The 18,980-nt window shown below is 34.5% G+C and overlaps 1 protein-coding gene across 2 annotated transcripts in view; it reads left to right on the top strand.

Annotated features, from left to right (window-relative positions):
• UBE2E2 (ubiquitin conjugating enzyme E2 E2) overlaps positions 1-18,980 on the top strand; it is a 380,761-nt gene that overhangs the window by 16,513 nt on the left and 345,268 nt on the right. For both annotated transcript variants that reach the window (XM_032330531.1, XM_032330614.1), the window contains exon 3: positions 74-124. In XM_032330531.1, the coding sequence (XP_032186422.1) occupies positions 74-124 (51 nt within the window). The remainder of the gene's footprint in view (positions 1-73; positions 125-18,980) is intronic.

Below are 18,980 nucleotides of genomic sequence, written 5' to 3'. Positions count from 1 at the left end.
TTAAAGTATAACATTTTAGTGAACTATTAAGACAATAAAGACATTTTAACATAACTTTGTCTTTATTTTAAAGAATTCAGAAGGAACTTGCAGAGATTACGTTGGACCCTCCTCCCAACTGTAGGTAAGTACTTACAGATTTTTATTTATTTGTATCTTTTGTGCAAGGTATAATTGAGTGTTGGTCTCATGTATAACAGTTATTGTAGTTTGATTGGTAAAACATCATTATAGTTTGAATTTAAATGACTGTGGAAGACAGTTATTGTTTCTGTGTAGAAATGGAATACTTATCAAGTATATTTGTAGAGGTATGGTGGAGTTGCAAACAGAATAATGTAATAACAATAAGATAATGAAATTATAGAGTAACAAATATAATTATCTTTCAGTGGAATAGGTGTGGGGGCCTTAATTTCTTTAATATAGAATAATAGTGTGGCTAAAATATTTGCTATTTGATAATTCACTTGTTACGTTGTTGAAAATTGATTTTTGAAAGGACCAGAACATTAAATAGTGTTTTTTCATGGTTTTCATTATTTCTTACAGTCCTCGGCTGTAGCTAATTAAGAATGGGTGATTTGAGGCAGCAATGTTAAATTTAAAACTCTCTCCTTTCTTCAATTTTCCGGTCAGGGTTTACTTATAAGAAGTAATAGTGTTTCCCTGGAAATGATTAATGATATACGGGTACATAGAGGAAGAGGAGAAAAATAACCTCCTACCTTATACTATATCTTGGGTCTGATGCAATAGTTGAAAGATCGGCTGTTGGACTATTATAAAACATTTCTTTCTATTTTGATACGAGGTCAGTGTTGGAACTAGGCCAACATGGAGTTTTCATAGTTTAGATTGGTATAGTCTTGTGGATTGAAGGCGAGAGGACAGATTACAGGAATATGTTGCTAATATTGAATGCAGGTAGAATTTATTGTTTGGTATGATTTCTGATTTCATTGATCTTATTTTTATGTGAAAGCAAAGATAGCAACTCTATGTATTAATGAAAGTGAGAATTTTGTGGATGGGTATTTGATACTTGGCTAGTTGAAAACTGTTTTGTATAGGAAAAATTCTAATAAGGTTTTTTATGTTTGTGGTGAATCTAATGTGGTTCTTTACACAAAAGTCATGTACGGTATATGCCCTTGGAATAATATTCAAAGAATGTTTTATTCAAATAGAACAAATATTTCTATGTTAAGTAAAACTGTTTAACACTAAGACTTCTTGTCACACTTAAGACTGTTGCATCAAAGACTTTTTCAGATGGCAAATCATCATTTAGGCTTTGGTCACCAGTTCTTGGAAATGAATTGATTTTGGAAAAACTCCAGTTTGAAACCTAAAATCTGTTTCTTATGACAGTATTAATTTTAATGGTTTGAATCTTTTTTAAAAAAATAGTTTCATCACATATATTATTTTTGTAATACTTTTACAACTTAATTGGTAAATATATGAACCTAGTTTATATACTTACTTGCTTAAATTTTATGAAGTACTGGTAAAATAAACTACTTTGTTTTAATGAGCTTGTTTAAGGCTCATTTTTTATAAATGGAATCCACATAAAATATTATTTGATGGTTAGATTGCAACTTTGTTATATATTATTTTCTAATACATTAGTCTAATTTAGTTTTGACTTATTACAGATAATAATTTAGCTTGATTAAACCAGTGTATTATAAACATGCATGAAAATAAGTGTGAGGAAAGGAATTACATAATGGCAATTATTTAAATAAACTAAAACAATTAATATTATTAATAATTAATAATTAATATTATATTAAAATACTTAAAGTAAAAAAAGAAAAGTTTCTAATGTCTGAAATTTGGAGATTTACTTTTTCATTAAGCCATAGTTAATTATATCATTACTGGTTATGTAAACTCTTTATAAATGAAGGGTTTTAAAATGTGGATGTGACACATAATAAGCCCTTCAGAAAGTTTCAGGAAAGATACCTGCTTGGTTGCAGGGTTTTTTCCCCCCAGTTTTATTGAGATATGATTGATATATAACATTGTAGAAAAATGACCTACTTTGGTTAATTTGCTTGCTTGTGGGAATTTGCAAGGAAATTCATTTAATGTAATGAAGATTGGATAGTTAACAAGTTTGCTTTAGAAGCCAGGTCTGTGATTCAGTGGCTTTGACTCTTTTTCTTGATCCCCAAATAGTTGATTGAACTGTACCAGACAGAGATAAAGCTCATATCCACCTTCATGTATGTGGTGCTCCCCTTTGGCAAGCAAAGGATCCTCTATGTTGTGGCTTAATATAGATGTCAGTGTGATTGTTAAGTGGATTACTGTGTGGCCTTTGGATTGTTTGGTGTCAAATATTTGATTGTGGTTTATAGTAAATCTACCCATCTATATTTCAGTGGGAATGTGGTTACTATCTTCAGAAAGAGAAATCAGAGCATAATTTTTGTTTGACTTATTTTGGCACAAAGTTAGTAGTACTTTTGTTGTTTTTAAAAGTTCTTTGCTGCCTTTATGTGTGTCCTAATGACTGTAATGCATTAATTTATAGAAATATACTATATTAAAGTTATCTGCCTAATAGAAGGAGTCAAAATCACATTCCCCTAGTACCCTCTTTGTGTATTACCTTTACCAGCACACAGGCCTGTCAAAATCCTTCCTCTTGGTTGCCTGGGTAGTTGTTAGCTCATTATTACAGATAAGATTATGTATGAGGGAACATCTCTGGGTTTACTTGTTTAGACAGAGTGGAACAGGTATTTTATCTGTTATTGTTGTCTCAGTGGGGGTGGTTGTGTGTCATATTCCACTTAGATTGTGGTTTATATTTATTTTCTGGAAGCTTAACAGACTAGTACAGCCCAGTTTTGTGTATTTGTCAGGTTAGAAATAGCATCTCTGAATTTTGGAGCATCTCTTATGTGATGCCTGGTTAAACAGTTCTTGGAATTATATGGGAGGAACTAGTATGTATGTAAGTATTCTGTGAGTCTGTCATTTAGACATGTTGGGAATATGAAGTCTTTCTGAATTGTATCATTTAGAGTAGATAGATATGGTTATGTAAGGCATTTTTAGGGGAACTGCTGTGGTATTGTTTAATTTTTTTCTTTCAGGTTTTGAATGAACCTAAATACTATTTTTAGAGCATTCACAAAATAATAGGTTGAATTATTTCTTCTTATGGGAAACACTTGCCTACATACCTTTGAATTTTCTTTTCACTTTTTCTGTTGTCTTTAAGGTAAAAATGAAATTATACAGTTTTTAAGAAACTGGATTCAATTACCTTTTTTTTTCATTACAATCTGAGTTTATGTTTAAAAACAAAACTTTATATCTAGAAAAAAGTTTCTGTTCATAAAATCATAGGGTCTGTAGGGCTATTGGCATAGAAAATTATATATAGTTTGGGTGAAATTTGGTTGTATATTTAGAATATTTCCTGTAAGTAGTAGAGTATATTTTGCTTGGTTTCAACTCTTATGGTGGATAATATAATTGACCCGTGACATTTGCAAAGGCTCTCTTCTGAGTCCTCTTCAGATCCATAAATGTTTTCATATTGCCAGCTGAGTTGGAGTTACTGGACTAGAATTGCTCACTACTTTAGTTCCTTGCACACCAGCTTAGGTGGATGGAGTCAAGAGAATTCACGTCATATCCCTATAGAGCCCTAATAGGTAAAATTGCTGCCCGTTGTAAAGGACTCTATGTCATGACTATCAGGATTCTTCACAAATTGTCAAAAGCACAGATCTTGAATCTATAAATGTGCTGATATGTTCATTTCTGTTTCCTTGATGGTAGTGGGAAACTGGGAGTTAGCTAGAAAAATCTCCAAATTAAAATTAAAACTTTTGTCATCCAAACTTGTTCTTTTGTATTATAGGGAAACTAAATGCAAATTTTGTCATGATCTGGTACTGTCTAAGTTTGTATTAACTGCATGAGAATGGAAATGACAGAGATCCTTACTACTTTTTGAAGTAGAGACTATGATAAAATGACTCATTTGGATTTGGATTTATGATTTAATAATTGAGAAGTATAATCAGGAAATACTAAAAGAAGAGGATGTAGTTCAGTTATCCTAGCAGTTTTCACTTTTTATTGCTGTTTCAATGATCTACTCACTGAACACAGGCTCTGCTTTACTTTTATTTAAAAAAACTAATTGGCTTTACTGAGATGTAAATTAAGGTTTAAAATTCAGTGGCTTTTACTATATTCATAGAGTTGTGTAACCATTACAGTCAATTTTACAACAGTTTAATCACCCCAAAAAGATAACACCAAACCCTTTAACAGTTACTCCTTCCCCATTTCCTCCCAGCTTTCCAACTCTAAGCCTTAGGTATCAGTCTGCTCTGTCTCTTACAGATTTGCCTGTTCTGGATGTTTGTATTAATGGAATCATATAAAGTGTAGTCTTTTGTGACTAGCTTCTTTCATGAAGCATGTTTTCAAGGTTCATCCATGTAGTGTGGGTCAGTACTTTTTATCTTTTTGTCTCTGAATAATATTCCATTGTGTGGATATATTACATTTTATTGATCTGTTCATCAGTTGATATACATTTGGGTTGTTTCCACTTTTGGCTATTATGAATAATGCTTCTTTGAACATTAATGTATAAGATTTTGTGTGGACATACGTTTTCATTTGGGGGGTTTATACCTACAAGTAGAATTGTTGAGTCATAGAGTAACTATGTTTAACCTTTTGGGGAACTGCCATACTATATTACAAAGGGCTGTACCATTTTACCTTCCTACCAGCATTGTTTAGGAGTTCCAGTTTCTCCACAACTTTGGCAGTTATTCTTTTTGTCTCTCTTTTTGACGATAACCATCTTAGTAGGTGTGAAGTGATATGTCATTGTAGTTTCGACTGGCATGCTCACTTCGGCAGCACATATACTAAAATTGTAGTTTTGACTGGTATTATTTTCATGAATATACTGATGATGTTGACCATCTTTTCATATGCTTTTTGGCCATTTTTATATCTTCTTTGGAGAAAGGTCTATTCAAATCTTTTGCCCATTTTTAAATTGTTATTTGTCTTTTTATTGCTGAGTTGTAAGCATTCTTTCTTTCTTTATTTTGGATACAAGTCCTGTATAAGGCATATGATTTGCAAATATTTTCTCCTAATCTGTGGGTAGGAGTTTTTTTTTCCTTGTTAATAACGATCTTTGAAGGACAAAGTTTAATTTTTGTTGTAGTCTAATTTAGTTTTTTCTTTTTGTTGTTTGTGTGTGTGGTGTTTTTTCTAAGAAACCATTAACTAATCCGGTACTACAAAGATGTACACTTATATTTCTCTTCTCAGGATTCTTTAGTTTTAGCTTTTATATTTTGATCCTGATTCATTTGTGTATGGTATGAGGTAAAGGTCCACATTCATTTTTTGTGTGTGTGGATACCCAGTTATGTCAGCACCATTTGCTGAAAACACCATTGAATTGTCTTGACAACTTTGTTGAAAATCAGTGAATCATAAATGAGAAGGTTTATTTCTGAACTCTAAATTTTATTCCATTGATCTGTATGTCTATACTTATGCCAGCCAGTACTGCATTGTCTTTTTTTCCCTTTTATTGACAGAGAATCTTGATTATTGTAGCTTTGCAGTAAGTTTTGAATCAAACTTTAAGTTCTCTAATTTTTCATTGTCTTCACTCATTAGTTAAGGTGTTGTTCTCAGTAAAGGAGAGGCCATGACTGGACATAAATCTAACCACTGTCTCACCTACTGTTGATGAGAGCCATTTAATAGTGGAAATTGTATTTTCCAGATCATAGTAACTGAAGTAGTATGTAGGGAAAATGTATTTGTATGGGTTATTTTCTAAAACTGTATGACCGAAGGGGAAGGCATTGAAATAGAAATTGGGGATAGCAGTTATATAGGCGTGAACTCTGTAAAGAATCTCCAGTACAAAAATGTAATTATTGCCACTAATTGTTTTCCTCTTTTGGTTATTGTGGTAATACTTGTATGGCGTGTTTAGCTATTCAGGGATTTTCATAGATGATTGTCATTTAGTTTTATCAATTCTTCCATGAGAATCCTGGGGTTAAGTAACTTGCTCGGAGTTGTACAACTAGTTGATTTGGATTTAAACCCAGGTTTTCTACTCTTCCATCCTTTATTGTTTTACATGTGTGACTAGATAGAAAAATGCATTTAAAATTACATTTGTGGATAGTCATTTGTGGTTCAGTAAAGAAAAAAAAAATCAACATGCAAGGTAATCCAAAATGTCATTTGTGTTATGTTTGATTTATATTTCTGAATTCCATGAGACAGTTGTTTGCCTTTAAAGCATTTTGAAAAGGAATTTTTTGAGTATACTGATTTCTACCACTCTTCCTTGTATGTGTGTTTGTGGATGTATATCTTAGCGTTAGTATTCTTATTATTGGCACTTTCTCAGTAAAGAATTTCTTTACATTTAACAGTTCTTAACTCAGTGTATGCAAATGTTTGCACTTTTAATGTGAAATTTGTTTTTCCCAGTAAGCCTGATTCTATGTCACCTTCCCCCACAGTTATTTTAATATTTATTGAAGGCTTAATATTAGGTCTGGGGTAGGGCAATTGTAGGCTACAATAAGATATCCACTATAGTTCCTAATCCTAAGAATCTGGTTATAATTAATTGAGAGATAAGATATATAGATGCTTGAGAACCAAGACTAGGGGAATGATGATACTCTTGACAGAAACTGCCAATATCTGTGACTTCTGCAAATCCTAAGACTGATAATGCTTTCCTCTTTACTTTGGTTGCCCAGAAGCTAATAGCCTTCTTTACTTTTTGACTTTAGTAGTTGTAGAAATCTCAACTCTGATTGTATTTTATTTTCTTACTCTTTCCCACAACTGTTTTTGAAGCCTGTATCTTCATTTTGTACTTTTATACTACATAAATTTTTTAAGCCACATCAGTCTTTTTGGAGTGAGGCTGATGATTAATAAATAAACACTATGAATAACTGAAAGGTGATATAAATGTGTATTGGTTAGCAGAAGGCTGGAATGCCTCTTTTAAGGAGTCATTAACATGACAAAATTTAAATATAATTGAGGACCTGTCTTAAATAGGATACTAAATTATTCATATCCCTCTTTCCTTTCTTTAGTACAGATAATTGAGGAATATTTTTATTCACTCCTAGGAGTTCTTGACTCCATTGCTGCAGTGTTGAGTGGTTTTGCATAGAATTTATGAAGACAAAAATCTTTAATATTTGAGATGCATTAAACGGTTAGAACAGCTAAAGAATTGTTTGGAATAGCACCTGTGGGTTGGATAGCCATGGAATTGCAGTATGTGTATAGTGTGACAGAGAATGAGAAAACATGGTCTTACCTTATATTCCATTGACACAAAGAGTTTCAAGCTTGTTTATGTTTTCATTTCTGTACTTCTTATGATTTTAAAGGTGTTCTTCCTTCCTGCCAAAAATATATGTATGTTTTCTTTTTGCCTTTACTTGAGGCTGACTTCGCTTGGGGCATAGTCAACATAGAACCTTAAGATGCTGTTACTTCAGTTGGGGAACTTCAGGTGTTAATTGTTTGCTGTCATGTACCTTTACTTCAGAACGGAGCTTGGGGAAGACCTAACTATCTTCATAAAATCACCAAAATTTTTTTACTTTATTTCAAAATGTTAATTTTTAAAATATCTGCCTTTAATTATACATTTAAAAATGTTTATTTCTTAATAAAGAAAAATGTTGAGTGATAAAAGTGAGTTTACTGCCCATTACTTGCTGTCTTTGAAGTTTTATTTCTTTTTTTAAAATTCTTTGCTATTTTAAGAGCAATACAAGAATATGTCTGAAAAAACATGTGTTAAGTGATCACACTGAGAGTATATTTTATAAAAGGAACAGAACATTTTATCACTTATTTTATTTTGCCCAGTTTTAAGCTGGTTATTATTTCAGCTTTATTACTTAAGCTCCTAGATAGAAAGTGTCATATTACTTTCTTACACGTGATATTTTAATTCACATTGCTATTTTATCTTTTAAGTTGTTCTGAAAACTGTATTCTTTATTGCACGCAAAGCATTTCTTTACAGTGATTATTACATTCATCAACTTAAATATCTTTTATCAACTGTTATTGCAACTAACAAGTAAAATAGTTTTGTTGGTATATTTTATTTTGAGAATAATGGAAATTTTGATTTTTAAATTTATGTTGTCAACGGTGGTTTTTTTTTTTTTTACTGTTTTTTGTTCATTTAGAACTTATTATTTAGAATGCTTACTTTAGAGACTTACTGGGATGCTTTAAAGGTGTAGCTAAATCCCCATTTGTGTGGAAGCAGCACATTTGCTCAGATGTATAATAGGCAAAGCTGTAAGCTCAAATTCATTTTTTTTAAAGATCATTTATTCGTTTGTTTATTTGACAGAGAGAGAGAGACAGCGAAAGAGGAGGGAACACAGGCTGGGGAGTCAGAGAGGGAGAAGCAGTCTTCCTACTGAGCAGGGAACCCCATGCAGGGCTTGATCCCAGGACCCTGGGATCATGACCTGAGCTGAAGGCAGACGTTTAATGGCTGAGCCACCCAGACACCCCTCAGATTCATTTTCTATTCCAATCCTTAGAGTGTAAAGCATCTCTGCACCTCTGACCTGTATGGAAGATGAAGCATAGTAATAATGTGAAATGACCAAAAGGAGAGGCATAGCTCTCACACCAGGAGCCAAGGTTCCTGCCGTGGCACCTGCTGTTCCTTCCAACTAGAATCTAGCACTTCCCCTTCTCCTACACCCACCACACTGTTGTCAGTTCTCCTGATGCTTCATGTTACAACTGATTTACCTATTTTACCCAGTTGGAAGAATGCTCTCTTCAGTTTCTATATTTCAAATCCTAGTATTTAGTTGATGTTCATTGTACCTATACGTGAATAATTATATTAGGGAACTGACAACAATTGAATGCTTCCAGTGTTTGGGGCTGTGTGCAGAATGCTTTGCCAGCGTTATCTCTTTTCATCTTTATTACTAACTTTGAGTATCTACTAGTTTTAGACAGTACTTTATAGATGGAAGAAAGGCTTAGAGTGATTAAGTAACTTGTCCAAGGTCACACAGCAAGTAAGTGGCAGAACTAGGATTTCAGCTTTGGCGTTTCTGACATTAGAGGCCAAGTGTTTTTAGACTTTGCTATGTAGGTCTTCCATTTGCAAAATAGATATAGGTGAATCTTTCTAGAATAGCATTGCTCCAGTAGAACTTTTTTGCTATGATATAAGCGTTTTGTATGTGTGTTGTTTAGTACAGTGGCTACTAGCCATATATGGCTGTTTAGTACTCGAAAGATGGCTAACCCCAGTTAGTAAACGAACTCCTAATTTTGCTTAATTTAAATTTAGATAGCCGGATGTGATTAGTGACTATTGTATTACACAGCATGGATCTAGAGAACTTCTCAAGCTTAAATTTATGCTTAATTTCAATTTTAGGTAAAATTTGACTTTTTAAAATTGCGCTTGTAGTTATGTAATTATACTGCATAAGTATTTGTCCCCCTTCTCACCTCTCTTCCCACCAGCCACCATTATATTCTAAGTGTCAGGAATTTTTAAATACTGCTGTTTTTAGATCATCACTGTAGTGCCTATAGTTAAGTAAAAGACCTTTATGAATATTATAAAGTATTGGGTAAATATTTATTTTTAACTTTTTAACAAACTAAAAGCAATATTGCAAATCATTGTTTTTAGATGGATTCGTAATATATTGAAACTGGAAAGCATATGGTCTGGCACTCTCAAGCCCAGAGAGAAAATGGTACTTCCCATGTGCAGTTTAATGAGAAAGCCAGGACTAGTATTCAGTTCTGAGAGTTCAGTGTATTGCTTATTTCAGTGATAGAATGGATATGTCTTATGCACTCAGAGAATTTAATTATAATTAATGCAAACAAGGAAAATGGAGAATTCTTATCCATGATTATGAAGTCCATTTGACAGGTACTGGAGTTATTTTGTCTGGAGAAGTTAAGGGGCCACCAGAGCTGTGTTTTAACTGTTTTCAGAGCCATAAAATGGAGGAGAAATTAATCTTACTCTTTGTGATTATAGGGAGTAAAACTAGCACTGCTTGGTTAAATTAGAAGGAAACCATTTTCTTCTGGAGAGAAAATCTTCATTTTCAGTTAGAGCTGTCCAAAGAGATAGCAGATGACTTCATGAGGTAATACCTGCTTAATCTCTAGAGGAATTATAAATGAATCTGTTTGCTTATTTCAGAGGGATTTTTCAGGTGTCAGATGTGAAGTAGTACTAGAATGGTATTTCTCAGTTGCTGGACCCTAGGCAAATGAAGTATATTTTTATCACCTTTGTCCTCTTCACCTATAGATTGTGACTTGTTTTTCCTCTTATTTATGTCCTTTTGGAGTATGTAGCTTGTGATTTACACAGTTTATTGGCATGTGTAAAACAGCTTATTTATTTGTTATCAGTTCCATACCTAAATTAGTAAGTGAGGTTTTTATTTTCTTCTTTACTCATAACTTTTGAATTTATAAGAAAAGGACAACATATGAAGAACATGAGGAAATAGGAACCTGGCATGGGGTTTAGGGACATAAATTAATATCCATCAGTTTGATATTATTACATGTTATTTCATAAACCACTTCTCAGACATAGTCAAGAAATAAAAATATTACTTTTAATAAACTAATAAAAATTAAGTTAATCATCTAATGCAAATTTCTTGAGTAATTATTTGGTCATATACATACCTTCAAGTCTATCAAACTATGTAGCAAACTGGAATCCTCATGGTTTCCCCCTCTTCCCTTTGATTCTGGAAAAGTATTATTTTCATTCTTAGAAATTGAATAAGGGTTAATGAAGAAAATTTGTGGGGTTTTTTTGGGATTTTTTTTTTAACATAAACATTCCATGATCTAGTAAATCTTAGGATTAAAAGAAAATTCAAAATTTTAAAGATTTCAAATGCGAATACACTAAAAAAACTACCATTGCTCTTTATACATACATGTGGACTGCCTGCTTCACTTATGACCACTGATTGAGACATTTATTTTAGCATTTTGGTCCAATATTATGAAAAGATAACTGTCATTCATGTCTGTAGGCTAGGGCAAAATTCTGTGGTCTAATGCATCAGAGCAGAATGATCTAAGACCTGCATCCAAGTGGTGAACTGAAAGAAGGTGACAGATTCAGCTGCAAGTGCTGGAGGATAATCCTTGCCTGAAGCTAGGACTGTTTCTGAAGAGTGGCAAGACTGCTTATTGTTTTCAGCAATTGACATTATGGTATTAGGCTCAAGTTAGCAGGCAAATGGAGTAGTCTTCGGATTTCAGGTGGCAAAGTAGTGAGTAAGGGGTTCTGCAGATCGGGACTGGTACTAATCTGAGCCTACCAGGGCAGCAGAAGATGGCCTAGAATCTGGGAAAATAGAACTATAGAAGCCTGAGAGTTAACCACCTTGGGTAGGGTAAGGCAGGACGGAATAGGAGGAGTCTCTGTTAGTTCTTTTTGAATTAACATGTTCTCCAATCTAAGATGAAAGATTTGCCCTTCCTTGCAAAGCCCTTGTGCATTACCTCAGTAAATATCTGGCAACAGCCTGGTTTATAAATGATGTTAAACAGTGTTATGATCCTTTGCCAATAATTGGGATGTGAGGTAGGAGAAGGGACAGACAAGTTTTTTTTTCCCCCAAAGGAATATTTTATTACCTTATAGAAATACAGTAATAGTAATTCTTAAGTCTAACAATACACCCTTGGTTTAATAACTAAAGAGGATTAATTTTTTTTAAAAAAAGATTTTATTTATTTAAAAGATTTTATTTATTTATTTGACAGAGAGTGAGAGATCACAAGTAGGCAGAGAGAGAGGGGGAAGCAGGCTCCTTGCCGAGCAGAGAGCCCGATGCAGGGCTTGATCCCAGGACCCTGGGATCTTGACCTGAGCCGAAAGCAGAGTCTCAACCCACTGAGCCACCCAGGCACACCTAAAGAAGGTTCATTTTTATTTAATTTTTTAATAATATATATTTTTAAAATGTAAATTTAATTAACATATAATATATTATTAGTTTCAGAGGTAGAGGTTAGTGATTCATCAGTCTTATATAATATTCAGGGCTCATTACATCGTGTGCCTTCCTTAATGTACATCACCCAGTGACCTCAACCTTCCACCACCCTCCCCTGAAGCAACCCTCAGTTTGTTTCCTATGATTAAGAGTCTCTTATGGTTTGTCTCCCTCTCTGGTTTCATCTTGTTTTATTTTTTCCTTTCTTCAGCTATTTTGTTTCTTAAATGTCATGTATCAGTGAGGTCATATGATAATTGTCTTTCTGTGATTGACTTATTTCTCTTAGCATAATACTCTCTAGTTCTATTCATGTTGTTGCATGTGGCAAGATTTCATTCCTTTTGATGGCTGAGTAATATTCTGCTGTGTGTATGACTGTGTGTGTGTGTGTACCCATACTACATTTTTATCCATTCATCAGGGCAGATAGGTTTTAAGAGAGGACAAAGTAATTATCTTTTACTATCCTGTTGCGTTGTTATCAGATGCTTTAGAAATTTTTAGAGTTCTCATAATAGATATTTTGCCTTGGATGATTTCTTAATACACTGAAACAAATGCTTATGCACTTTGTTCTAAATCTGAGGGGGTCTGAGTCACTTCTGGCACTATCCAAATGCCTTGGACTATTTCCAGGTGGCTTTAGTTATTGTGATACCAGAGGAACCTCATTATAAGTTAGCTTTGCCTGAAAGGTAAAATGGACTCCAAATGTAGCATTGGAAGTAGTTTCTAATACTTATGTAGCAGACTTATTCTGTTCTTAGTCTGTATTAATGGAAAGTCAGTAAATATGTAGAATGAGGTGAAAATACATAGTATTTAAAAACCATTGAACGTGAATCACATAGTATTCTGAATATATTATAATGGACAAAATGTTTTAAGTACTAAATTTAGGGTAGCCTCCTCAAATATGTAAATATAGGTGTTATGAAACAGTAAGTATTTATCAAAATGATCATATGGTCATTAGCTAAAATTGATTTATTTTACTTCTTTGAATTATGTGTAGGCTAGATGTGTCCAACTTGCAAGCAGGGAAAAGCTGTTAAACAGTCCATCTGGTTTTTGAGCTCACTAGAGGTGTGGGTTAATGGATTGGTTGGTGACATAATTTTTTTATATAGAAATGGAGTTGCACATGGTTTCTAATGTCATCGTTTTCTGCACTTGAGATAGTCTTTCATTCCCCTGGTGCCATCATTTTAAAAATTAGGAGTTTGAGAGTGTGTGTGTGTGTGTGTGTGTGTGTGTGTGTGTATATATATATTTTTTTTTTTTTTTTTTAGGTGAATGCTATACCGAATGAGGGGCTTGAACTCACAACCCTGAGATCAAGTGTTACATGCTCTATTGACTGAACCAGCCAGATGGTTCTTTTTATGTGATTTAACCAGGGTATTCTGTGTGTACTTGAAGAAGATGTACAATATATTTTTATATTTTTACTGATGCACTGTTTTTTATACTAGAACTATATATTCTGAAGTATGCTTCAAGTAAAAAATATTCTTGTTGAAAAAAGAGTAACTTTAACTAAGGGTACTGCTTTAAAATTAAGTATCTCAAATGGGAGGTGGGTGGGAGGGTGAAATAGATGAAGGGTGTTAAGAGTATACTTAAGATGAGCACTGAGTAACGATGTATGGAGTTGTTGAATCACTATTTTGTACATCTGAGACTAATATAAAACTGTATGTTAACTATACTGCAATTAAAACAAAAAACAACTTTTAAAAAATTCTGTTTTCAGAATATTCATGGTGTACATTTCGGTGTGCATTCTCAGATGAATTAATCATGATATTGGTATATAGAAGAAATTTATTTAGTTTCAGCAAAACAGTGTTGTCCAAAATATGAAGCTAGCACTATTAATTTAAAATTTATTAGATGCATTATTGTGTTTGTATTTACTTTAGTATTTTTATCTGTGAGCTATAAATACTAGAAATGTATTGTTGGCATTATGTTTATATTCATTTAGGAAATGTTATAATAAAAATAACAAGTTAATACCGGCAACTTAAAAAAAAAAAAAGAAAGAAAAAAAAAGTTAGGGATTAGGAGTTAGGACATAGCCAAATTGAGTATAACTCTATTATCAGCCTGTTGGGGACTCCTTACTGTGGATTTCAGAGATGGTAAATTTTGGTTAAGCAGACTTTCAGTCTTCTATGTAGAAGGTAGTTAGAGATAGATGTTCAGTTGGACACATGTACATTCATTTGGACCCATACATGTAAATGTACCAGTGACCTCAGCTCCATGGACAGGCCCATTAGCTGGGAATTCACCTGGAGAATTCTGGCTGATCTACAAAATAGAGACTATTTGAATAAGCACACTTTTTAGGTAAGCGATTAGGCAGGTTTAAGTTGTTATTTATGTTTTTACAACATGGATTTTATAAGTTATACATAGTCAAAAACTGTTGGGATTGACACCCCATAGTCTGCTGGAGACTTGGGAAGGAGGGTTCGTCTACTGCGGTACTGATCCCTGTGGGCTTGGGTTAAGCATCTCTAAGTGCTTATTAGAATTAGGGTAGGATAGAGCACAAATGCATTTTGCCACATTGTTAAGGGGTAAGAATTTGTCACAAGGATAGTTGTAACCTCCATGTTTGATAAAAAGCAGCTGGTCAGAGATTAACAGGGAAGCCTATGAATAGGCTTAAAATGGTATTGGGGCTTGGGAAACAATAACATTACATTCTTGAGTAAGAATGTGTAAGGTACTGGTGTATTCAAAAAATGACTATTACTAGGTTAAATGAATAATAAAATAAGCTGAATAGAGTATAATTTGAGATTAATATTCATTTTCCATTAAACAGATGTTTTCTAAGGGCCTATTATGTGATCAGCATTGTGCTGGGTACTGGGGTTGCAGTTATAAACAAGACAAAAGGGATCTATAGTCTTTGTGGACTTGATGTTTCATCTGTGAAGATAGGTGGGAACTTTTATTTAAAAAAAAACTAAAATTGCCTTACAGAAAGGGAAAACAGATATAGAGACATACAGACAATAATTGCTATGGAGAAAACAAAGGATGAGTTTTAGAGAGGGATTCTACTTGTACCTTGGGTTTGGAAGGCTTTTCTAAGGAGGTGACATCTAAACTGAGAAGTAAATGAAGAAAAAGTGCTAACTGCATAAGGTGTGCAGAACTCTTCGTGTACCAATCTGCATGTGTGGAGACTCTAAAGCAGGTATGTGCTCTGGTGTTCAGGGAAGTGGAAGAAGTCTGGTGTGGCTGAATTGAAGGACAGTGGGGAGTGGGCAGAGGAAGGCTGTGGCACAATATTGAAAAATGAGGCTGGGGCCAAATCCAGTAGAGTTTGGCTGTTATAAAGATTGTTCTGGCTTAAGACTGGAAGAGCAGGGTGTAAGATTGGAGGTGATAGTCATCCAGGTAAGAGAGGCCGGTATTCTGGTTTAGGGTGGTAGCAGTAAGGATGTGAAGAGGGAGATTGGAGGTATATTTTTTAAAAGAGAATTGACAAACAGATAGATGACAGAGTTGGGGGGGGGGATGTTAGAGGAAAGGGAGAATTTATCAGGTTCCAGTCGTTGGGGAAATGGTGGTGCCTATTCTGAAATGCGGAAGATTCTTGGTGGGAGTGGTTTGGCAGACAAGATCAAGAGTCTGAAGTAGAAGCAACATGATCTGCAGATGCTGCTGTGTCACCAGGGCAATGTGACTGTAATACTGTGCCCACAGCTGGCTCTTCTCAGGAACTATGGATAGCACTGTGAAGATCTGGACTTGTTCATAGGGAGTCCGGATTAGGTATCGACTTCCTTTGGTGCAGATGGCCGCATGAGTAGTCTTTGGAGTCTCTGCCTGGTTTGTAGGGATAGGCGGACAGGCTCAGCCTGCCAGGCAGTGCCTTTCCTACCCTACCCTTGTTTGGTTCCTACTCTGCTTGGTCCTACTCTCAGTACTTCCAAGACAATGCCCAGCGCCTCTCTCTAGGTGCCACGTTGGATGCTCCCCTACCCCACCTTCGTCCCTACCTTAGATAGACTGAGGACCTTTTTACTGGTTTTAGACTGGTCTAGATTTGATTAGCTCCCTATTGAAATAAAAGCTTCATGGAATATGAAAAAAGTACTAAACTTAATCTGAACAAAAGACATAGAGTTCACTTTAATTAGGCAAAGCATCTGTCAAGGTTTATCAAAGCACAAATTAGTATTTATAATATTCTCTTGAATTGTTTGCCTGGGCATGGAGAAAAAATAAAGTGAAATAGATAAGTTGCTGATTTATGGGAGAGTTCATTTTAGTCTGAAAATTTAAAGTAATTTTTTTGTCTTTAATATAGCAAAGATATGTATCTATCAATATGAGAATTATACCATGGTCATTTTTACTTAGGAAAAAAAAAAAAAAAGAAAAAGAGTTCTGTTTTGGATATGTTAATTGTAAAATATGAGACATCCAAATGAAGTTGCCAGATAGGCAGTTGAACATGCACTGGAGAGCTGAAACTATCAATTTGAAGTTGTCTTTTTTTTTTTTTTTAAGATTTTATTTATTTATTTGACAGAGAGAGATCACAAGTAGGCAGAGAGGCAGGCAGAGAGAGAGGAGGAAGCAGGCTCCCTGCTGAGCAGAGAGCCCGATGTGGGACTTGATCCCAGGACTCTGAGATCATGACCTGAGCCGAAGGCAGCGGCTTAACCCACTGAGCTACCCAGGCGCCCCTGAAGTTGTCATCTTAAAGGTACTTAAGTCCACAGAAATTGATGAATATATGTAAAGAAAGGGTATGGTAAAAGAAGAGGACACAAGACCAAGCCGTTTGAAACAATAGCCTTTAGAGACAAATAAAGAGGAAGGAGACAGAAGGAGTTTGTCATTTAGGGACTAGGAGGAAAACCAGGGGGAGAGGACTCAGTTCTTAGTAGGTCTGAAATTGGTCATGAGTAAAATTTTCAAGTGAATAAAAACTGGAATAAGATTATAATTACTTACTCTTTTCACCAGGACAATAATAAATGAGTAAAGATTATCAAGTTGCATTGAAATTTCAAGAGCACAGTTGACTCGGGAATAATGCGGGGTTTAGGGTCATCAAATACCCCAGAGCCCCTCCACTGTTGAAAATCTGCATACAACTTTTGACTCCCCCAGAACTTAACTGCTAATAGCCTACTGTTGACCAGAAACTTTACTGATAGCATAAACAGTTGTTTGACACATATTTTTATGTTATATGTATTATATTCTGTGTTCTTACAGTAAACTAGAAAAAAGAAAATATTAAGAAAATAAAAAACAAAATGTGCTGTTTTTATAAAAAATGCTCATCTTGTAAGTGGACCTCAGCACTTCAAACCCGTATTGTTCAAGGGCCAACTGTAATTTCTTTTGTAATTTTCCAAGATTGTTCATATTACCTATTCAACCAGACTCTTTAATTGAGCTCAAGAGGGAAGGCTTTCCCCTGGGGAAGGTTCTGTCCACCTGAATATTGTCTAGTCAGGCTCAGGGGCAGGTTAATTAGGAACACTTGAGAACTCATGGCTGGACTATGACTGTGGACTGAACACAGCCAGTTGTGTGTGTGTCATTATTGTCTTTCTCTTCATCTAGTGTATTCTCATTAGAGAAGTCATTGCTGATAGTATGGCAGTTTATTGTTTCTAGCTCCTATCTCTTTGAACACAGAAGTGTGATCAGAATACACTCTTCATTTTTGCCAGGGAGAAAGAGCTGTCAGGCATATTATACTTGGAGAACAGCAAAGGCTACTCTTAAAGCCAGGGTTGACTTAAGTGTGCTTTCAAACATTTCCTGTGAATATATGGACTGCCTGTCTGTCACCAATCCTCCCTGTGTTCTTTGTGTGAAAAGGCCAAAGATAAGTAGCAGACTTGGAAAACCTTTCCCTACATATGTGCTTAAGCATAGCCTTCTCTTCATTTCATTTGGACTTCAAGGCCTAGCTCAAATATCACCTCTGTTCTATTACTTTCTCTACTCTCAGTGTACCCATAGCAGCTGCTGCTCTGAGTCAAAGAGGCAGTGTTGCATAGTGGTTTCTTCTGGAGAGACTGCCTAGGTTACATATATATATGTGTACATAGGATTTTTATCTTTCATTCTGTCGTGTATCATATTTATTGATTTGAGTATGTTGAATTGTCATTGCATCCCAGGGTTAAGTCCCACTTGGTCATGGTGTATAAACTTCTTAATGTGTTGTATTCAGGATGTATCTACACGCACACACTTTTTGGTCTAGTTATATAACTTCTTTCTGCCTTTCTTCATCTGTAAAATTGCAGAGCTTAGTGTGAGAATTATGAGTTAACATATATAAGATACTCAAAAGTCGTGCCTGGTGCACAAGGGGTCAATAATTGCTAGATGTTGATGTAGTTACTATATTTATAAGGGTTATATGCATTTACTTCCTTCACTTGTTTTTAGGATGGTGAAGGTATATGGCAGACCTAATTCATTATCTTCTCAATATGGTATATTGCATATAATAAGCATTCAAATATTTTTATGCAGTTACTAGGGCAGAGAACTGGTGAATGTTTTATTTTTCTTTAAAAAGCTAAGCATACATGTCTATATCTTGTGTGTGACCCTAGATTGCTTGGTTGTCAATATCTCTTGATGAAGGTTTTCCATTTTCACCAGTATGTAGAAGTCTCATCAGTTAATGGGTTAATGTCAATAAAAGGAAAACAATTAGAAAATTCATTAGGAGGTTTCACTGACTATCTTATCACTAAATTAACTCAGCTTTTCATGTTTGCAAAACTCATTAATTGGGGTTGTGCTTATTGTCAGCTAAAATATCTTTCTTTCCTAATG

The sequence above is a fragment of the Mustela erminea genome, chromosome 1, assembly GCF_009829155.1.
Source record: "Mustela erminea isolate mMusErm1 chromosome 1, mMusErm1.Pri, whole genome shotgun sequence".
In the NCBI taxonomy this organism is placed as follows: domain Eukaryota; kingdom Metazoa; phylum Chordata; class Mammalia; order Carnivora; family Mustelidae; genus Mustela; species Mustela erminea.
The sequence above is the reverse complement of the archived record's forward strand: the minus strand, read 5'-3'. Positions and strand labels throughout refer to the sequence as shown.